Source organism: Bufo gargarizans, chromosome 9 (genome assembly GCF_014858855.1).
Source record: "Bufo gargarizans isolate SCDJY-AF-19 chromosome 9, ASM1485885v1, whole genome shotgun sequence".
NCBI classification, from domain to species: domain Eukaryota; kingdom Metazoa; phylum Chordata; class Amphibia; order Anura; family Bufonidae; genus Bufo; species Bufo gargarizans.
Window position 1 is genome coordinate 155,259,379 of NC_058088.1, and position 23,919 is coordinate 155,283,297.

Genomic DNA, 23,919 nt, shown 5'->3' on the forward strand with positions numbered 1-23,919 from the left:
GTACAGCGCTGGATTTAAGATGATTTGACTACTTTAACAGTACCCACAAGTTAGATATGATTATACTACAGTGAGCGGGGACGGTGTAGTAGAATACAGTGACTGCACCGGGCCCCGCTGCCATTAAAGAACCAGATGCTAGCCACCATTCACTACACAGGGACACTGTTATGGGGGATCTGTGGATGACACATTAGATCAGATGCTATATATGTGTCATCCACAGATGCCCCCACAATGATCTCCCATAACAGTGTCATCCACATATGCCCCCATAACAGTGCCATCCACAGATGCCCCATAGCAGTGCCATCCACAGATGCCCCATAGCAGTGCCATCCACAGATGCCCCATAACAGTGCCATCCACAGATCCCCCATAATAGTGTCATCCACAGACCACCATTAGTTCAAAACCTACCAAAAGCACACCTTTTGGTTCAAAATATATTTTTTCTTATTTTCCTCCTCAAAAATCTAGGTGCGTCTTATGGGCCGGTGCATCTTATAGGGCGAAAAATACGGTACCTGTATAAATGATAGTCAGCTGTTGTATTTGGTTTGATTTGATCCTAAGACTCCAGTGCTGCAAGGCACCAGAACTAACCACTGACAAACCATCTAATCTCTCATTATTAGAGACCTGGCCCTCTCTTGGATCTCCTCTTATCTCAGATCTCCTCTTACACTCAGATCTACCTCTTCAGTTCAGATGTCACTTCCCTGCTATACAGAACCCCCAGGTGAGCTATATCTTCATTCTTCTTCTTAAAACTTGACATGGAGAAAACTGAATTCATCATCCTCCATGTCACTCTGCCCCCTGTCTTACCTATTCATCATAGTTAATAGCATGATGCTTTCTCCAGTCTCACAGGTCCACTACCCGGGGATAACATTTGATTCTGTCCTTCAAGCCATACCTCCAAACCCTTATCTCCACCTGCAGCTTTCAACTCAAGAACATCTCTAGTATTTGCTCCTTGCTCACCCCCGAGTCAACTAAAATGCTAGTGCAATCCCTAATGATCTCCCGTCTAGACTAATGCAACATCCTACTTTGTTGGCTCCCATCAAGCACTCTTGTGCCCCTCCAATCTATCGTCAACTCTGTTGCCTGGTTAATCCACCTATACTCTTGTTTCTCCTCAGCTGCTCCCCTCTGCCAAACTCTTCACTGGCTCCCCATTGCCCAGCAAATTCAGTCAAAATTGCAGAAATAATGGAAGTGTGAACTCAGCCTTACAGGTCAATGTTAGCTTCAGGTATAAAGGACTTAACCGTGCAGTGGCCCATGATTCTGCTATAGAGTGTAAGAGTGCTCTCCTTTTACACTGTAAGCTGATTTCACATAAATGTCTGCAGAACCTGTTCACCCCAAAATCATTAGTATCAGGCTGCAATTTTACCCCAATTACAGACTCAAGGATTAACGTATTTCTTTATGTATAAAAGAACATGAACACCCCAAAATCAAAAGTATCAGGCCACAATTTATCCCCAATTACAAAATCAAGGATTACCGGATTAACTTATGTATAAAAGAATGTGAACACCCCAAAATCAGTAGTAACATGGCTGCAATTTCACCCTAGAATCAAGGAATAATCAAGGATTACTTACGTATAAAAGAATGTGAACACCCCAAAATCAGTATCAGGCCGCAATTTCACCCCAATTACAGAATTAAGGATGAATGGATTTACTTATGTATAAAAGAACGTGAACACCCCAAAATCAGTATTATCAGGCCACAATTTCACCCCATAATCAACGATTAATCAAAAAAAGGATTACTTATGTATAAAAGAACGTGACCACCCAAAAATCTGTATTATCAGAATGCAATTTCTCCCAAATTACAGAATCAAGTATGAATGGATTTACTTATGTATCAAAGAGTGTGAACACCCCAAAAACAGTATTATCAGCCGCAATTTCATCCCAATTGCAGAATTAAGGATTTACCAATGCATAAAAGAAATGTGAACCCCCCAATGATCTCCCTACACTATATCAGTGCTGTCCCTTAACTGTTGAAAACTAATATTTTTTAAATAAAGTCTTTCCTAATCACTGTCCCTAGCACTTGTCATATCTTTCCCTATGCTCAGTTCACTGGAAAATGATGGAGATCAGACAGGATCAGGATTTTTAAAGGGCTGTGACATCATGGGCTGGCTATCTGCTGATTGGCTAGTTGCATGGCATTATGGGTGATCCCTCATTCCCGGGCTTCCTCCTTTCACTTTGTAACATGTGCAGAAGCCATTTTGGGAAAAATCTGATTTGTTACCACAAAGCGCAAGAAAATTCGGATTCATGAGAAATCAATTTTTTCCTGAAACTTTGTCAGCTTAGCTACCCCGGCATATCAGGCTCTCCCCCAACCTCCAAAACCTTCAAAAGCAACCTGAAAACCCACCTCATCAGGAAAGCCTACAGACTACAATATGCATGCTGCCCTCACCTACTGTGTCCTTCCTCTTCCTTGTAGATTGTACCCTCATGCAGGGTCCTCTCCCCTTCTGTATCAGTTTGTTAATGTATGTGTTATCCTCTTGATGTACAGCGCCATGTAATTAGCACTTTCAAATAAATAAAAATAGCCCTGAACTTTGGTCTGTATTTTTTATTTTATTTTTTTGACTGTACTTATCTGGGCACCTGAGAATTTACTCTGTGGTTTGTGTCTGAATACACTACGGGGTCTGGTCTGGGGTCTAAATTTATTTGGGGTGTGATAAAGGGGTCATATGACCCAATTATGCAGAATTTGGCAATGTTTGGAGGACATTTGTAAACAGATGGCATATGTTAATAATGTCTGTGCAGCACCGTACACGTGTTCTGTGCCTTAGAGCTTCCTGATGTAACTAGTGAAAATAGTGAATGGTGGTGTGTGCATGTTGTCTATATGTGTTTGTATACTCTGTATACTATATGTGTGCAAATGCCATATGTATGTGTGTGCATGTGTATACGCTATATACTATATTTGTGTGTATAAACTGTGTGTGTATATGCTTTATACTGTATTTGTGTATACAGTGCATGCTGCATATGTGTATATTTGTCACAAGTGTAAGGGTACTGTTCACCCTGCCGGATCCGTCCTTCCGCTATTTCGCCGTGCCGCCGGACCGCCGCTCCAGCACAGCACGGCAGTTTGCGGTGAGAGGCCGCCGGACTAAAAAGTCGGACATGCAGGACTTTTAGTCCAGCGGCCTTTCGCCGTGCACTGCCGTACTGCGCTGGTGCGCCGCCCCCGTCCCCATTATAGTCAATGGGGATGGAGCGGCGGTCTGGCGGCACGGCGAAATAGCGGAAGGACGGATCCGACAGGGTGAACAGCCTGTCAGATCCGTCCTGCCGCAAGTGTAAAAGTAGCCTTAGCCTGACTCTCTGAGTGTTAGTGACCACACACTTACTGTAACTGGAAAGGTGCCCATCTCATTATAGGGAAGGCCTAAATGTTTAAGTCATATGAATCATGAATGGCACTGCTTTTTTTCTTTGAACAAAATATTATTGTTTCTGAAAATTCTTTGCTTATTGTTCACAAGAGTCTTGGAATTCCAAGGAACTGCATTATGGATTTCAGCCAATGAAGTAATAAAGTGGATCAATATGTCTAAAAAAGCTAAAGATAACATTGTATTGTGGCGTGGGCCCTTGTGCCTGAAGTACAATATAAGCATATACAAATGACAGAAATGTGTATTTTAACTAAAACCTTGTAAGCTGCCATCAGACCAGTTAAAATCTGACAAACAGAATCACGTTTAGTTGAAGTAAACCCCAAGTCAATACAATACTCCTTTCCTCCAATAGACCACAGATCTAACATGATATCATATTCAATTTCATACTGTATTTATTCCAGGAACTGAGAACACACATCTCTAACCTTGGCAACAATGTCATCAGCTCTAACTGTAAATACATAGAACATTCCAGTAATCCATCATTTGTGAGATTATTATTTTTCAAATTATTGACAGTAACCCATGAGATTTTCTGCCTGACGTGTAGCCACTTGGGTTTCACTCTCTGGATCTGCAAAATTCCAGATCAGTGTATGATTTCAGATTAAAACAGACTTTTGGATTATTTTTCATGGAAACCGAGTCATCAAGTAGTAGACTAAAGGAATTTTTCTGTATAGCATTTTGTGGCAACTATACTGTTCCCTATGCTTAACACATTTTTCTTTAGCGGTTCCCCCCCCCCCCCTCACCACGCTCCATTTTCTCATGTGCTTGCTTCTAATAAACTAGCAGAAGGTCCTAATCAGTGTCCTGGGTGAGATCCTCTTGTTCCCTAGCCTCAATATTGTAATCAATCATTTGTTCCTTAATGAGACATAAAATGTGGCAGCTCTTGTTTAGGACTTATGGCTAAGATTTTATGTGGAAGAGACTGAGCCTTCATTAAAGGGGTTCTCTGTGATTTACATATTTATGACCTATCCTCAGAATAGGTCATCAATATCAGATTGTGGGGGGTCTGACTCCAGCTGTTTGAAGAGACCGCGGCACTCCATCAGTGGTGGTCGTGCTTTCACACTATAGGAAAGAGTGCAAGCCTCTCTGGTGTCCGGGACTGTGTGAGCTCAGATAGGCTTGTGCTTTTTTCTATAGTGTACAAGCACGGCCACCTCTGATGGACTGCAGGGTGGTCGCAACCATGGAACTGAGCAGTGTATAATGTGATGGAAAATTAATCCGGCCAGCAAAAGAACATGAGTAAATTATGAGCTTATATTAACTTCCTCTACATAATAAATGTTATTGGCTGAAGTGAGACAACCCCTTTAAGCATGGCTCTGTGGAGTGACCTATAGAGGAACAAGGAAGGCAGGGCTTGGTAGGGAGAAGATGGGTCTCAAAGCTGCCAGGAGGGATTTAATAAGTCATGATGTGATCCCGTAGTTCACAGCAAGATAGACAAAAAGGTCAGACTATAATCTGGTCTCCTCTGGAGGACAAGCTCTAGACGGGGTGGTCAGACAGAGCTCACAGTTATCACAATGATAGGATACAAAATTTATGGATGCAACTGAGCTGGAATACAGCAAACTACAGTGCTAAGGTACTGCTTTAGCATTATATGTCCATAAACATTGCTGGAGGGCCTAGTTAATGGCATGAAAGATGATGTACTGCAGAGTAATGATTCAGAATAGCTACTCCTACAGAGGAAGTAACCTATGCTAATCATACAGAAGGTACTGGTTTTTGGATACAACCATATGTTTGTGATGAACTCTATGCTATTTAGTCAGGATAGAATAAGTTATTGGGCCATGACAGTCTCCAGATCTTTAAAGTCTTATTCATAATTAATTCTAGTAAGAAGTAGAAAATTCCTCTCCAGCACCTAATTTGTCATTATAATAATGTGTATTATATATTACGATGAAGCATAATAGCAATACTTAGCTCTGAAGTATAGTAATCTCACCTTCAGCTTCTCTAGGGCTCCAATGACCAGATGGGCTACAGGGCACTGGAGAAGATGCATTTGAACCATACTGAACCAAGATCCTTTTCTCCACACACAAGTGACACGCCGATCCCAAATCTCTAATAAAATCAGAAACAACCATCACACAAATTAGAAAAAACATACAAGTTATACAGTATATTAGATACAGCAGTCTTTCCAATGATCCATGACAAAGTAACTCTCAAGTGAATTGCAAAGATGCAGTGATACATAGGCAGCCGCACATCATTGCTCTTATGTTTCATTATCTCCCAGTAGGTGGCACCAAGTTATTGTACTGTACAACCAGTGGGTTGCTGGCGGATATAGAATATGTAACTTTTGCTACAGTAGACTCCTTCTTGCTTTTGGTGATTACAACTTGGTGACTACAACTAGAATTCTCTAATATATGTCTATTAGCTAAATATCTCTCTATATATGGTGTATATATGTATACATGTGTGATTCTTGCAATAAGTGGAGGCAGCAGGTATTTAAAGTCAGTGTTCAGCACCTGAATTCAGTAAATGGAAAGACTGGAACAGCTGTAGAAATGTGCTTATGCAATGCACTGATGTAAACAGCTCCTTGTATTCTGCTGATGGTGCCAGGAGGGCCACTTTGGGGAATCTGAATACCATGCTGCTGCCTTACTTTATTACTTGAATCACTTCCACACACAGGGAACAGATGTTTATTAAGGAATACTATTCAAAATACCATTGCCTAATATATTAAACTGCAGTTAACTCACAGCCATTTTGGACATTAATACCTTAAAGGCAGCATAAAGAACAGAAGAAGCACAAGCTAGGTATGCCTAAGCCATGGTCTAGCATTGAGGCTTGGTCAACATGTTAATATAATCATTTGTCAGCTGTACATCGACTTGTGTAAGCAGGGGATGTTCTACCGAGAATATTAAAACTGTAAGCGGGGCAAGCTATTGTACGAACGAATGATTGTCCCCCATGCAGTTTCCATTAGCCCATGTAAAAGGCCCTCTAAGGTCCTCTAATCGCCTTGTACAGTGAAGGAGTTTAAGCATGCATGGGAGGCATCTTCATATAAGATAGGGCCAGGGACTATTCATAGGATTCAGATATATTGGGCAGACTAGATGGGCCAAATGGTTCTTATCTGCCGACACATTCTATGTTTCTATATGTTTCTATGTTGTTATATCACTGATTGGCACTTGTTTTGGGCTGTTATTGGTCCGTATAAACTGGCGCTTTAACTTGACTCCCCAACCACAAGATAATACAAACACCAGGCATGTATGTTACTTGTTACACATTTATCTCGTGTGCAATAGCTTAACCTTGCTCCTCCAACTTGAAGCATCTCCTTCCCGTGAGCTTAGGGACCTTGAGCTTAGGGGCCAAAACATGATTTAGAACAATTCCAGTAGGATTTTAATATATAATTAAATTGGATGTCATGATAAAAATCCATTAAATATGTATAGATCAGATTGGTTGTATTTAGAGATGAGTGAATCAAATCCAATGAAGTGGAATTTGATCAGAATTTCAGGATCAATTTGACTTGCCACAAATCCAAATTTCCTTGTGCTTCGTGGTAGCAAATCGATTTAACCTGAAATCATACTTACCTCCTCCATTTACTCGCCATCTTGATTGAAGATCTTGGCTCAAATCCAGTCCATGAAAACGTCATCTCGGGCCGTGCAAGATTTTGCACAAGATCTTCAAGCAAGATGGCGGCGGCCGGCCCGTTGCCATCAAATGGAGGCGGTAAGGATGATTTTTTTTTTTATTACTCTCAGATGCATCTGAGGGGTACAATGATGGGGAGTGGCACTATTGCAGCTCCCTGTCATTGCACCCACTTTGTGACGAAGTAATTTTTGTAAACATTCAGCGGAGTATCCAAATCATATTTTCCAAAACTTCACTCATTCCTAGTTGTATCCCTTATTTTGATGCATGCTGACAACTTGTGTAAGAATTTATCTCCACAAGTCCTATTAACCCAAGGATCAGGAAAAGGAGTGCGGCAAATAAGTCCTTCTGTCCAAGCTGATTAGGGGTGTGGTAGTGTTAATCAACACTAAGAGGGGGCCTCATTTTAAATTTTGTCCAAACTTCCTGGGACAGAAGGATGTTTTTTTGGGGCATAGATTACCTAAGCGGAAAGGAAAGGGATGTTTTAAATTGGAGGCACAAGTTTAAGCCAGCGCACAGATCAATCTATAGCAAGTAACATACAAGAAATCTGCGCCCTTCACCTCTAGTGTATGTATGCTACTGCTATTGAGCAGCCAAATGTTCTGCTATGATTCAGATGATTCAGAAAATTACATGTCATAACAATCCTAACCCAACAAAACACTATAAATGTTAAAAATCCTATTCCTATATTGGATGCCATATGAAACCACCCATACAATAAAAAAAAATGGTTCTTCCTCCCAAATGTCCCACTTTGTCTAGTACTTTGGAGCCTCTTTATCATAGAGATGAGAAGAGAGTTTTGTTGTGTTGCATAACTTCCTCGATGTTCACCTTTCAAAGATGTATCCATCAATGGGTGGAAACCACTCCAGGGTGACTGAGGTAACGGTGTGCTGTACAATCTGTGGAGCAATCGCTACTGGCGATGGTTTGAAGGATGGCTGCCATCCTTGGTAAACCAAGTCCAGATAGCAGTGCATTCTGGCAACTTGATTGGGAGTGAAGGAGTCAGTGCAGTCATCATCTGAAATGAAAGCCAAGAAATGGATATAAGTATTGTTGTGGTACAATCCGCCTTAAACACCTGAACGCAAACAGAGCCTGCAGATTTTTAAATTTTTTATAGTTAATGATCTGTGAATGAGTTTGTTCAGTCATCACTTTTGCAGGAGAAGTCAAATGAAAGCTCTCACTCCCTCCTCTCAAAGTGCAGTGTAGAAAACTAATCTGAGAAATTAGAGGTCATATCAAGGTCTATGATAGTTCACAAAGCTTTTCTCAGAAGAGGCATTGAAATCTCTGATCTCTCTGTCAACCTAGAAAACACTTGCTTCCAACCTCAGTTAGGCCTAGCCGAGAGCTTTGCACTGTCATGGGAATCTCCATTTTATGCTACTGCACAATGCAAAGCATCTCCAAGAACATGGCATTAAATGTTAATTTCATTAGCTAGAAATTCCCAGTCCACACAGTAAAATGGCTTTAAGCCTTCTAATAAGGAAGGAGAAATGCAGCCACAGTGAGGACGCATCTAGCAGCTCCACTAGTAAGGAGTTCTGTCATTGATGTTAAACATTTTTGTCATTAGTTTTAAGGCTACATTCCAGGATTTCCTCAATAATTGATGTACTTTATGTGAGTGTCCTGCAAAAAGCTGTAAGAATTTGCCAAGAAAAGCATCACTTAAAAACTTTAATAGTCATCATAAAGCAGAAATAACACATAAAGCTCCTTGTGCAGGAGAAACGGTGTATTAGTAATATGTTACCATACAGAATTATTCAAAGGGAATCTTGGACTTTTAGCTCTATCACTAAATTAGTAGTATTACAGATAAAGTCTAGATCTAGATAAAGTCTAGAGTCCAGATCAAATATTTTTTTTCAATACTGCCCCCGTTCCTCCACTGTCAGCTAGTAAAGCTACACTCAAATACATAGTCCAGTCCTGACATTGCATTTTAACACAGCCCTGGGCACTGACAGCAGGAAAATAGTAGTTAAGTAGGCTTGTTAACAACTGGCATTACTACAGCATTGTGCTGCTGACAAAAGATAACAAGAAGATGTTCTAAAAGTCCTGTCCCCTGCTGCTAAACACAGTCCACCTACTTGCTGAGAGAAGCATAAAAAGGTAAAAAGATGCAAATTATTGCACATAAATTTTATACTCTAGAAAACTGGTACAAAGCCTTTGATAAATCCCACCATAGTGTTGAATTGTCATCTTATAGTGAGAGCATGGTTAGAAATACACTCATTGACAAAAAATTACGCACCAAGAAGGGGTTGTTGGAATAGAAAAAAACTTTATATGTGTCAATTAGATGATGATATACACTAAACACAAATATAAACACAACACTTTCGGTTTTGCTCCCATTTCGCATGAGCTGAACTCAAAGAACTGAAACATGTTCTAAATACACAAAAGACCCATTACTCTCAAATATTGTTCACAAATCTGTCTAAATCTGTGTTAGTGAGCACTTCTCCTTTGCCGAGATAATCCATCCCACCTCACCAAAAATGTTTCCTTTATATATCTGTTCAGTGTATGTAAAAAAGAAAAATTAGAGTGAATGGATATGTTTTGGCATGGACGCATGCAAGTTCTGTATGGTATTTTCAGCACCCCTGCAAACTGTTCTTGTTATGTAATGTTATATAACGTTATTTACATGTTAAAGTCTTGTAACATACCAGCATATCTCTGTATGGATTAGTCATTGTTAATAATCCTGATTCTGCCCTTGTAGGAAGTTGGATGTTGGACTTAGATCTGCCCCTAGTTCAGTCAGTTGTGTGAGGAAAAGGGAGGAAGCTAAATGTGCTCACTCCTCAGAGAAATTGGCCTTCATCCTAGAGAATCACAAAATCTTAAAAAAATTTGCAGAGAGAAAATGATCTCTGCATGGCCCAGAATCTGGTCCAGAATCTGCATGATTGAGCACTGGAGTTAGTCAGTAAGGTGTTTGGTGTTTAAGCCTGAATTAGGGCTCCTTCACACTTGCGTTCTTTTCTTCCGGCATAGAGTTCCGTCGTCGGGGCTCTATGCCAGAAGAATCCTGATCAGGATTATCCTAATGCATTCTGAATGGAGAGAAATCCGTTCAGGATGCATCAGGATGTCTTCAGTTCAGGACCGGAACGTTTTTTGGCCGGAGAAAATACCGCAGCATGCTGCGCTTTTTGCTCCGGCCAAAAATCCTGAACACTTGCCGCAAGGCCGGATCCGGAATTAATGCCCATTGAAAGGCATTAATCCGGATACGGCCTTAAGCTAAACGTCGTTTCGGCGCATTGCTGGATCCGACGTTTAGCTTTTCCTGAATGGTTACCATGGCTGCCGGGACGCTAAAGTCCTGGCAGCCATGGTAAAGTGTAGTGGGGAGCGGGGAAGCAGTATACTTACCGTCCGTGTGGCTCCCGGGGCGCTTCAGAGTGATGTCAGGGCGCCCCACGCACATGGATGACGTGATCCATGCGCACGTCATCCATGCGCATGGGACGATCTGAAATCATTATGGAGCGCCCCGGGAGCCACACAGACGGTAAGTATACTGCTCCCTCGCTCCCCACTACTACTATGGCAACCAGGACTTTAATAGCGTCCTGGCTGCCATAGTAACACTGAACGCATTTTGAAGACGGATCCGTCTTCAAATGCTTTCAGTTTACTTTCGTTTTTCCGGATCCGGCGTGTAATTCCGGCAAATGGAGTACACGACGGATCCGGACAACGCAAGTGTGAAAGAGCCCTAAACTTTACTGCTGTGAGAGTGACATTGCTAAGACCACTTGCACTCTTGGACATGGTCTAACCCACTGTATCTTAATCGGGTATCCCTTAAGTGGGAATTGCAGCCACAATTGCAAGAATAATATTGCCAGCCTTAGATTTGGCAGAGGGAGAGAGACTTTAAAGAGACAGAGGGATGGAGTACTGCAATCCCTATTCTGGACTTTATTTATACATTGTTATTCCTGGAAACCCTTGCTGTGCTGTATGTTGGCGAGCATTAACGTGCTGTAAATGCCACTAACAAGACCTGCCATGAGATGCAACACATGTGGCCACAGGATGTTCTGTACATTTTGCTGAGATGACTTTTGTCAAGATGAATCAGGCGTGGATCAGCCAGGATTTCCACCCACCAATGCCTGATGCATCAGACTAGATCATCCATGGTGCCACACCAAAACTTTGACACAAGAGACTGGTTTCTTCTGGCTACCTGCCTTCTCCTTATGCTGCTGCTGCCGCCACCTCCACACTCTGTCAATGTGCCACTCTGTGGCCTCCTGATGCTGCCGCCACCTCTACACTCTGTAATTGTGCCACTCTGTGGCCTCCTGATGCTGCCGTCAGCTCCACACTGTTATTGTGCCACTCTGTGGCCTCCTCCTGATGCCGCCGCCACCTCCAGACTCTGTCACTGGTCCACTCTGTGGTCTCCTCATGCTGCTTCCACCTCACCACTATGTCATAGGGCCATTCTGTGGACTTCTCATGCTGTTCCCACCCTCCCCACTTCATGACTGGGCCACTATTTTGCCTTTCGGCCTCGCTGACATCATCATTTATTTGACCCTTCTTCTGATCTGTCAGAAGGAAGGAAAAATGAGACGCACAACGGATCCTGTCTGTGTAGCAGCTGTAAGGCCTGTATGTTCCCATAAGAATTGGCTTGTGATTTGGTAACCAAAGCAGGAGTGGGTACAAAACCTGTTTTAGTAAATGCTTATACAAGTAGAGCCCCCCTTACAGAGTGTAAAGGGTGTCAGCATGTCACAGAAGATATGCAAATATTCCATTCACGTGTCATCTCAGTTTTGGATCCACTCCTGTTTTTTTGGGGGGGGGCTTTAGCAATACTGATGGATTACTGGCCAAATGCTGACCGAGTAAAGGTGGATGCTCCACAGACAGGGTCCTTTTTTGGGGGGTTATTGTGCTGACAGATCAGAGGAAGGGCAAAAAAATCAGTGACGTCAACACAAACTTACTGCTGACATCCTCTCCACTCTGTCGGGGGGGGGGGTCTACTTGTATAAGCGTTTACTAAAACAGGTTCTGTAGACATCTAAGTGGAATCAGCTGCTGATGGTATAAAAGGAGTGAGCTTCTTCTTGGCGCTAACATTGACCTATAAGACTGAGTTCACACTTGAGTTATTTGGTCAGTTTTGACACCGTAACTGCCTAAATAAGTGAAGTATGCTATGATTCTAAGAGCGACGCCTGTCATCTGCATGTCATACTGACTCACAGTATTGTTTCACTACCACAGCAAACTCCCTATGTGTGTTACTGCAAGGCACAGTGTTCTACACCGCTATAAAGGCTCTCTGCAGCCAGGAAATAGCCGTTTTTTAATGCGATTTGCCACAAATAAATTCGGATAGAACCAAATTTCTTTGAAAAATTCGGCAAACCAGCCAAATCCAATTTTTGAAAAATTTGCTCATCTCTATCTGTAATGTATATTTTTAAGATACACTTCACTCACATTAACAACATTTCTGTTTTAAAGGCTTTTAAACTTCAAACACCTTCTGGACTCTAGTTCCTACAACTCTTGTTATGTTATCCCTTAGTCAATTGATAAATCTTCCCAATAGGCCACTGATCAACAATAGCTCTGTAGGAAAAATGTTGCATGTCATCATGAATTACTAAGAGATAAAGGAATTGTAAGGAAAATAACTCAAGGCAAATTGATGAAAGAAAGTTCCTCAATATATAGTACAGTAAATAGATTAGACAGCCCTTTTCATTCCATTTTGAAGACATGAAAATAATGATGGAACACATGGAATTAAAGGGGTTTTGGGGAGAGGGTTGGCAACCCCCAATCCCGTTGCCAGGCCTGCGAAGGTAAGCATTCTTACCTGATTCCTGATGCTGGCTCCTTCTATTTGTGGCCTTGGCTTCTCCGTTCGGCTCACAAGATGTAAACTTCAATTTTAATGCTGCTGCTGCAGTCAGTCCATGACTGCAGTGGTGATCTGTCCCCTTTGTGTCATGTAACCAGGTGTGAAAATTGAAGTTCACATCCTGGGGACCGAGTGGAGATGCCAAAGCTCAGAGGAGAAGGAGCCAGCTCCGGGAAGTAGGTAGGTATGCTTCCCTGCACAGGTCTGCCAAAGTGTAGGGGTTTGCAAACCCCCCAATAGTGCACAACCCCTTTGTAAACCAAAAAGTTATATTCTTCAAAGTAGCTCCCTTTTGCTTTAATAGCAGCATTCAATACTCTAGGCATCCTCTCAGTCAACTTTATGAGGTAGTCGTCTGGAATAGTTTTCAGTTAACAAGTACAATATGTCTAGTAAAGAGTTCATTTTTGAAACTTCTTGCCTTTATAATGTGTCTGAAACCACCAGTTGTGTTTTGCAGAGGTAGGATTAGCACACAGTTCCATATGCTGTAATGATTATTCCTATTCTACTTACCCACATTATGGCAGGAATAATCCAAATAATTAAAGAGACAGTCCATAATTACTTTAAGGATGCATTCACATGACTATATTTCTGGTCTGTCTGATCTGTATTTTTTTTTGCAAATCGCATGCACAGCCACAAATTATAGGACATGTCCTATTCTTGTCAATTTTGGGAACAAGAATGGGCATTTTTCAATGGTGCATGTGGGATGTATACGGACTACATCCATATTTTTGTGGTTCTGTAATTTGTAGACAACAAAACGGATATGGTCCTAAGACATGAAGGTCAGTCAATTCAGAAAATTTCCAGAAATTTGAAGTTATTCTAAAGTGTAGTCATAAAAGCCATCAAACGCTATCATGAAACTGGCTTTCATGAGAACCACTGAAGACCAAGAGTTATCTCTGCTGCAAAGGATATGTTCATTAGAGTTACCAGCCTCAGAAACTGTAAAGTAAAAGCACCTTAAATTAGGGCCAAGATAAATGCTTTACAGAGATTAAATACCAGACACATCTCAACATCAACTAATCAGAGGAGACTGTGAGAACCAGGCCTTTATGGTTGAATTGCTACAAAGAAGCCACTACTGAGGAACAAGAAGAAGTGAATTGCTTGGGCCAAGAAACACAAGCAACGGACACTGGACCAGTGGAAATCTGTACTTTGGTCTGATGAGACAAACTTTTTGTTTGCACTTTATCTGGTTTGCACTTCATGGTACCATCATCTATTTTGAACAAGGCAATGGCTCCAAACACATCCAGGGAAAGTAAAGCTGTTTGAAAACCATTCCTGGATGCCAATAGTGTTCAAAGCTGTCAGCACAGCAAGACGGGGCTACATTGACAAATCAAAAATGTAAACCATATTCTGGTTTGGTTAACACTTTTTTCTTTACTACTTAATTCCATATGTGTTCCTTTATTGTTCTCATGTCAATATTCAATATGAATATGCAATGTAGAAAATTAAAAATAAACTAAAAATAGAGAAAAAAAAATTGAATGGCAAGTGTTTTGCTCATTTGTTGGGTTATGGCTTCTCCTTTCAATGGGTGAATGCTCTTTCAAAATAATTGACTCAATCCCCAGTCAAGGTAATAGGGCTCTTAATTCTGAATGATAATAAAGTTAATTTAAACTAGCTAAACAAGCTTTAGTAAAACATGGATGGTCTCCTAATTTACATTATCTTAGGTAAGAAGTCAGTCAGTATAAGACAAAAGAAAGGATGATTGTCATTGCACAGTTTAGAGATTATATTTCATTGGCTTCAATAGATATTTCACCAAAGCTTTTTTGGCATCCACACTGTAAAAATGCTATTTTAAATAAATGGTTTTGAAACTTGGCCAACTTCATCCATGTAAACACAGTCTACTATGAAAAATCTAAAAGTTCTAAGACCTTAATATGATTATTCCAAATATTTATGCACCATGTCATTTTAGGTATAACATTCTGTATCAACTAATTTCTCAATATATCTCTACAGCAATCAAAGTATATGAGCTGCTCCGTTTTTCAAAATCCTCTAGATAGGCAATTAGTGAAACAATGAAATTTTGGATGCTTGCAGCAGCCACTAGGTGGAGCCTATGAGCTTATTACTGGTTTATTATTGAGTTCACTGCAAAATCTGTGTGTGGTTTGCCCTATATTAGAAGAATGGAGTTCCAACCACTATAAAGATATATTAGGAGAGTAACTGGCATGGTGGGCATTCACTTCAAGGCATTATTTGCAAGCTATTAGAAAGCACTTAACAAAATGTTTTATTATTATTAATTATTTTATGACATCATTCTGTGTATTATAAATCCTTTACAATGTGACTTTAGATCTTATGATTTAGAATTTGGAAGTTATTATCATAATCACAATACACAGATATATATATACACACACACACTCATACACACAGTATATGTGTGTATGATGTCACCTACCTGTGTAGCTCATGTAGTTATTATAAGGAGTGTTGTGAAATGTTTGAAAGCCGCAAGTGTCATTTCCTGGTCCAGGGACAGGATCTCCACATGTTTTATGCTTTGGGGATGGGTTGGTATCACGGCAGAGATCTCCTGTCTCATAGGAAGGATCTGTTTCCATACATGGGTCACTACAAGAGAGAATCTCTGAAATACCACGGAAGACATGGTACAGTCCCAAGCTATGTCCGATTTCATGGATCATGGTATGTGTGTGGCCAGGAACTCCAAAGAATTTTGGATTCATAACAATGCCACCTGGAAAGGAAAAAAAAAATAACCAAAAAAGATTATTGTTTATGTGAATCAGACCAGACCTACTCCTTTGGCTAAATGACCATGTGAAATGACTACTAACTACAAGTGTTGATCGCGAATATTCCAATCCCAAATTTGTAGTGTATATATGGGCACTTTGAGAATTTGCAAAGATATAGAATATAGTGCTATATATTCGTAATCACGAATATTCTAGATTTCTTTCTCATCAGTAACCTCCCTTCTTGCTTGTGGGCCAATGAGAAGGCTGCAATATTTTTGTCTGAGCTTAGCAACATCCCTAGCAACCAATAGGAAAGTTGCCTACCTCTTACTATATAAGAACCTCCACAGTAGCCATTTTCTACAGTTTTTTTTTTGCAGTTCTGAGAGAGAAAGCAGTGACATTGCTGTGCTCTGGATCCTATTCCTTATCCAATTACATTAGATAGTTAGTTAGCTCATACATATAATACAGATAGTTAGTGGGAGATAGTCAGTGTAGGTTAGATAGTGATATAGTGTAGCTGATAGGTTCCAGGGCAGGGTGTTAGGTAGTGTGATAGGAATTACTGTTTCTCTGCTGTCCATACATACATGCTACAGACATAGTGCACCAATCAGTAATATCTACTCAGACCTGATAAAATGTGAAGTTGCATGTATTGCGCAAAAAATATGCGCATCGTTAGTGACGATTTGCGCAATTGCAAAAATAATGACTGGAGATCACAAATATTATGCAAAAAATTTGCAAAGTATTGCGAAAATGAATATTGCCTATGCCGCTCATCACTACCAACTACCTTGCTATAATGTAAAGTAGTCCAAGATGATGTCACCAGATTTAACAAGCTCCTTTGAGTGTACCTCCTCTCCTACTGTTGGTGAAATGTAAAACTGCTCAAAGCAAACTGCAGTCTCCCTAGTTCTGCGGTAAGCCTATGGAGTTAGCTATAGGCTATGAGGCTATAATTTCATATGGAAACTGTTCCTAGAAGACTGGCCCTCACTCACTGCAGAAGCAGGAAGACTTCACTTTGCACTGAGCAATGTGAGATTCCAGCATCAGCATGGGAGGAGGTGCACTGAAAAAAACATATCTGTTAGGCTACAGTGGTGGTGATTGAGTTTAGCTCCTTGATACACAGGGCTCATGAGCTCTTTCACTTTTAGAAATGCCTATGGTACTATTAGGCAGGAGAACCTTAAAAAATGATAGTACATAAATCTTGATTTTCAACGTCAGTACACCAGGCTCATGGTTAGTCTAAGAGATCTATTTAATAATGCATGCAATTTGCAGTGTGAAATCGGGTGACAGATCCTTTTTAATTACTATGCAATGAGATTAAAACACCATGCAACACTGTCACATATGCAAGGCAAGTAGTGATGATGATGAGGCATGTCTAAATGTAACATGGTCAATGCATAGTTCACTTTAAAAAAAAAAAAAAAATATGACATCATACGATCAAGATTAGAGCGAGAAGACCGAACAGAGCCAAAGTGCCGTTTTACTCGAACGCTCTGGAGCAAATCTGCGTGTCTCATAAAGCAGGATAATTCATTTTGGACATTTTTAAGAAGGTCTTGTTGTGTATTTATAAAATCTGATTTTATCATTTTCAGAATAAAATAAAATGATTAAATTAACATATATATATATATATATATATATATATATATATATAATAAAATAAATATAACATACCAAGATGAGTAAGAACTTCTTTATCCCATGGCCATGTGGCAACCCCAGCCAGCTCCTCTTCTGATGAGTTTGCAAAGAATATGTTGAGCTGAGTTGATCCAGTCACATTGAGTCTATGCTTCAGCTCATTCAAATCTAAGTAAGCCCTGCAACATAAACATTTTTATGATGTTATGGACCTCTGTACAAATTTTTAATGTGACAGTGATAATGATAATTAAATGATCTCTTGTAAGAAAACTTGCTCATTGACTTGAAGGTCATTATTATCATTACTCAAACATTCACATCAAAGGGATTACTGTCAAGTGCTAATATCAAATATCTTCCATCTGACTCAAATCTAAAGAGGTTCCTACCACCAACTCTCTCAGCAATGTTGAAACACAATGTCAAAATCCATATATCAAGAAGCGAGGATCACACTAGGTCATAAAGGTAAAGGCTTAAAGAAAAAAAAATTAAAATGTAAAAACATATACAAAACATATTAATACTTTCGTACTCTTGTAATACTACAGAGTATTGTGGGTTACAGATGGAACAATTATTATTTGACAGTTAACATTCAAATACACTATTTAAAGTGTTAAGTGTCAAGTTAATGTTTGCTACATCTATAATTAACTTCACCCATAAACTGACAAGATGACTAGACTCTTTGACTTATTGTGGAGTCTCATTTCACCAGGCTTTTTATTTTTGTATAGTGACACACGTCGATATTATACAACTTTATTTATTTTTTTAAATTGAGTTAACCAGGTGTTCCAATCAGTATCTTTATCTGTTGGCCAAAGATTCACAAAGAGAAACTCTCACTCTGGAGAACCTGTCATGTCCTGTATTGCTAAGATGACCACTGATTTGAATGGGTGCTACATAATGCCATGATACATAATATATATATATTTTTTCTAGGACCATTGCTTCTAAGACAGAATACCTGGGAAATTCAATGGACCACATTTACTAATATGAGTGCACCTATACTCTGGAGTAAACTGGGCAAAAATGGGGTGCAATTTGGTGGATCTAGGTGTCGAGAAATAATTAGTGGATAGTCTTTGGGGAGTAGCCTATCTGGAAATAGGTGTAGCTTCACAAAAAGGGATGTGGCCTAATATGTGACATTTTGTGCCAAAATGTATCCCAATTTTGGCATAGAATTTTGTCTCAAAGTAAGTCAACTAATTAATGGTGTAGATTTAGGATGGATTCACACTTCAGTTATTTGATCAGCTATTCCGAGCCAAAACCAATATTGAAGCCTACAAACAGATGAGGTATAATGGAAAGATCTGCACCTGTTCTGTGTTTTTGGCCCACACCTGGTTTTAGCACACAATAACTGAAGGAAATAACTGACCAAATACCAGTGTGAACATACATATCCAGCAATGCTCTACATTTATCATTCAGCCTGAGCCACTGGGATGACTCTAGTACACAGCTAGACAACTTAAGTTTACACCAAATACCGACTTATTATCTTTTTCTCATGGGTTGTCATTAATTCTATCAGAATATAAATCTTTTGACCTCGATGTAAAATTAGAGGCACAAACTGATGTACATATTTGACATCTGCATGATATGGATCACAAATTTACTTAGTGCATATAGTTTTATTAAAATTACTGTTCCCTTAAGACAAATATTGTGTCTTTTAATAAGGTATGGGTTAACTTCAGCAAAAACTATTTTCACTGGCTTCTCAATCTGCAATTTACTAGAATAATGAATAAGATGTATAAAATCCATGATGGGATCGCAGAGCATTTAAAGGGACATTAAATACCAGCAGAATGTTAGCAGATTCTGTCAGAATACTCAGTGTGTCATCATGGCTATACTCTGACGTAGCACCACTTTCATCCAGGCTACATGTCTGGTATTCCAGCCTAGCTCAAATGCGAGGCCATCTATCCAACAGCTAAAGCTTGGCTGAAACGTTGTCAGGCAATAGGAAGATGATCACAAGCACAACAGCAAATATACAACACAATGGCTGAAGGTGTTGTGAACTGGAAGTGAACGTTGATCCACTGTGCCAACCAACCAGTTTGACTTTGGGCTGGTCCTGAGAGCACTATCCTGGGAGTTCCCTGGTATTCACTCTTTAACCCCTATAGAGGGATGCGGTCTTCACTGCAGGGGAGCTACTAGGCTGCTACCTTTTGGAATAGTCCTGGTGTGGTTGGCTGCTGACCCAGGGGAATCAGACACACTGATGAAAAGGACCTAGGGAACAGGGAATACATGTAGACAGGAAACAGGCAGAATTCAGGGCTGACAGTTTAAGCAAATCTGTGAAACAATCCAAAGGTCAGCGCGGGTGGCACAGGATCAGTGTGGTGAACAGGCGCAGGTCAGGTAGCAGAGGATCAGAAACCAGGAAACAGGCAGAAGTCGGTACACTGACAGACAATGGATATAGTTCCTTACAAGCTCTAGCAAGCTTGACAGACCTAACAAGATTTGTAGAGACCAAATTGCTCAGCAGCACAGCTATATAGCAGAAGCTGATTAGCAATTGGGAACAACCTCAAGGCAGCTCACAAGGTTAACCCTTGCACTATTGCAACAGAGGAGATATAAATAAAGAATGGCCCAGTTCACACACAAGAAACATGGACAGTGGTGGCCATGAACCACCACTGTAACATGTAGCAATGGCCCAGCCAAAGTTCAGACCTCAACCCAATTAAAATAGTGTGGCGAGACGAATGGGTTGAAATTCATCTAGAAGAATGTGAGAGATTGATCTACAGAAAACAATTACTTCACATTATTGCTTTTTATTGGTTCTACAAGCTATTGATTCATGGCATAGACTTAGTTTTTCATACAATGACTTTTCCATTTTGGCTTAATTTTATTAAAATAAATACTGAAATGGTGGAATCTGTTGTGTGTTCTTGTTCATCTGAGGATGTATTTATCTAATTTTAAGACCTGCTGAGGATCAGGTTATTTTTTTGTATGTTCTGATACATAAAGCCATAGAATTAAAGAAGGTGTACTTTGTTCTTCTCATGACTAAACATGATCTGTAGCAAATCTGTCCCATGTGGATGTATCAGAAAGAGGTTGTCTAAAGATGACAAACTTGTCTATATCTTTTTATCTGTCCAAATTATAATACAAAAGCAAATATTCCACCATCACATGACCTATGTTAGCCAATAAAAGTTTGCAGGTCCTTCCGTCTTAGCCTTACCGACATACACACAGTTACATGATCGTTATTGGCCAATAGAAGCCCTCAGGTTCTTCATTCTTATCATCACTGACATACACACACTTTTACACCTGGCTTCCATAAAAACCCGGCCATTTTTCCTCACTGTTAAAGGGCAACCGTGGATGTCACTGTTATCAGAGGAATTGACTGTTGTCACTACGGTTTTGTGTTACAGAAAATGCCACCGTTATGTGGCCACTGTGCATGTCACTGTTATGAGGGCACTGTGCATGTCACTGTTATGAGGGCACTGTGCATGTCACTGTTATCAGAGGAATTGACTGTTGTCACTACGGTTTTGTGTTACAGAAAATGCCACTGTTATGTGGGCACTGTGCATGTCACTGTTATGAGGGCACTGTGCATGTCACTGTTATGAGGGTACTGTGCATGTCACTTTTAAGAGGGCACTGCGCATGTGACTGTTATGAGGGCACTGTGCATGTCACTTTTAAGAAGGCACTGTGCATGTCACTGTTATGAGGGCACTGTGCATGTCACTTTTAAGAGGGCACTGTGCATTTCACTGTTATGAGGGCACTGTGCATTTCACTGTTATGAGGGCACTGTGCATTTCACTGTTATGAGGGCACTGTGCATGTCACTTTTAAGAGGGCACTGTGCATTTCACTGTTATGAGGGCACTGTGCATTTCACTGTTATGAGGGCACTGTGCATGTCACTTTTAAGAGGGCACTGTGCATTTCACTGTTATGAGGGCACTGTGCATGTCACTGTTGTGAGGGCACTGTGCATGTCACTGTTATGAGGGCACTGTGCATTTCACTGTTATGAGGGCACTGTGCATGTCATTGTTGTGAGGGCACTGTGCATGTCACTGTTGTGAGGGCACTGTGCATGTCACTGCTATGAGGGTACTGTGCATGTCACTGTTATGAGGGCACTGTGCATGTCACTGTTATGAGGGCACTGTGCATTTCACTGTTATGAGGGCACTGTGCATGTCATTGTTGTGAGGGCACTGTGCATGTCACTGTTGTGAGGGCACTGTGCATGTCACTGCTATGAGGGTACTGTGCATGTCACTGTTATGAGGGCACTGTGCATGTCACTGTTATGAGGGCACTGTGCATTTCACTGTTATGAGGGCACTGTGCATGTCACTGTTGTGAGGGCACTGTGCATGTCACTGTTGTGAGGGCACTGTGCATGTCACTGCTATGAGGGTACTGTGCATGTCACTGTTATGAGGGCACTGTGCATGTCACTGTAGCAGCAGCCTTACGGAAGATGATGGTCGGCAGGCCATAGCAGTACCAATATGGCTGTGGTGGCAAGATGGAGGCAGCAGCAGTTGTACAGAACATAATGGTCGGCAAGTCACAGCAGTGGGATGATGGCGGTGGTGGCATGATGGAGGAAGCAGCAGCTGTACAGAACATGATGGCTTGAAGGTCGCAGCAGCGGCACAATGGTAGCCACAACAGCATGCCCCAATGAAACCCTCTCCAAGATGACACTGGAGGCTGGGCAACAACGAAGAAAGAGAGCATGTTGTGCCATTTCAGGCCATGATCACCTATGTGCAGGTTTAATTACATTTAAACACCCCCCCCCCCCCCACAAAAAAATAAAAATAAATTTGGAACTGTGTGTGTTTGGAGATAATAAGCAAATTTAGTCCTAATATTTTGTTCTCAATCACTGATGTATAAGGTTTTTCAAACTAAAACAAAAATTTAATTTAATTAAATATGTCAGATGATTAGTGAATTCTCACTAGTATTCTGCTAATTATGCTAAGTTGGTGGTAGAACACTAGGTAGGTAGCTGCTTTTGAGGGTTGCAGCAGCTGTAGTTGTTCTAGGAGGCATAGCCAGCCTCAGCTCCTCTCTCCTCACTCCCTGGCTGATTGTCTCTATTCTACACAGACAATTCTTCGTCTTCTTCTTTGTAATTCTAGACTCTCCCCGACTCCCTAAGATCATTTTTGTGACGGACACTGTAACACCCAACCACCTTCATTCACAGCCCAGCATAGAAGACATTCTGCTTGTTCTGCTAGGGTACTCCCCGCCTGCTGCAGCACTGATTGGCTTGTCCAGGCTGTCTGTCGACCTAGGAGCCAATCAGGGCAAGCCTCATCCCACCTCCTCTCAGGGTCATGTGACAACCCTTTTTCTTCCTCCTTGGTGCTTTTCCTACCGACATGTGCATTGAAATGATGTTACACCCCGTTAGTCTAAACTGAACCGGAAAAGATTTTGATTCATCTGCCACCTGAAAATAGCAAAGTTCAAACCAAACCCAGTTTGGTACGAACTAGTTCACTCATTCTTAATGGGAACACTATGGATGCCACTATTATGGGGGTGCTGTGTATGCCACTCTTGTAGGGGTGCTGTGTATGCCACTCTTATGGGAGCACTGTGGGTGGCAGTGTTATGGGGTGCTGTGTATGCCACTCTTATGGGAGCACTGTGGATGGCAGTGTTATGGGGGTGCTGTGTATGCCACTCTTGTAGGGGTGCTGTGTATGCCACTCTTATGGGAGCACTGTGGATGGCAGTGTTATGGGGTGCTGTGTATGCCACTCTTATGGGAGCACTGTGGGTGGCAGTGTTATGGGGGTGCTGTGTATGCCACTCTAATGGGAGCACTGTGGATGGCAGTGTTATGGGGGTGCTGTGTATGCCACTCTTGTAGGGGTGCTGTGTATGCCACTCTAATGGGAACACTGTGGATGGCAGTGTAATGGGGGTGCTGTGTATGCCACTCTTATGGAACACTGTGGATGGCAGTGTAATGGGGGTGCTGTGTATGCCACTCTTATGGGAGCACATGCTTTATTTGTATAGACTCTGCTGTCTTTTGCAACTGAGGGATGCTGTAAACTATTAAAAAACCACAGATAAATACAAACAATAAATACATTTAGGCTGTCACCCAGTACAACTAAAACATATTTCCACAAAAAAAGAGCTGAAATGAGAAAAGAGAAGCTAGAAGAAGCATAAGGCTACAAATACTCAAGTAACACCAGATAAACCAACAGTGTAACTGCTAGGGTAGCAGGAATGGCAGCTGCTGTGAGGCCACC

The 23,919-nt window shown here is 41.0% G+C and overlaps 1 protein-coding gene across 1 annotated transcript in view; it reads right to left on the reverse strand.

Moving 5' to 3' along the window:
* The window catches only part of PAPPA (pappalysin 1), a 370,045-nt gene that overhangs the window by 242,078 nt on the left and 104,048 nt on the right, over nucleotides 1–23,919 (reverse strand). Inside the window, exons 3-6 of the mRNA XM_044306571.1 lie at nucleotides 17,612–17,757; nucleotides 15,595–15,894; nucleotides 8,024–8,216; nucleotides 5,466–5,587 (exon numbers count right to left, since the gene is read on the reverse strand). Coding sequence (XP_044162506.1) covers nucleotides 5,466–5,587; nucleotides 8,024–8,216; nucleotides 15,595–15,894; nucleotides 17,612–17,757 — 761 coding nt within the window. The remainder of the gene's footprint in view (nucleotides 1–5,465; nucleotides 5,588–8,023; nucleotides 8,217–15,594; nucleotides 15,895–17,611; nucleotides 17,758–23,919) is intronic.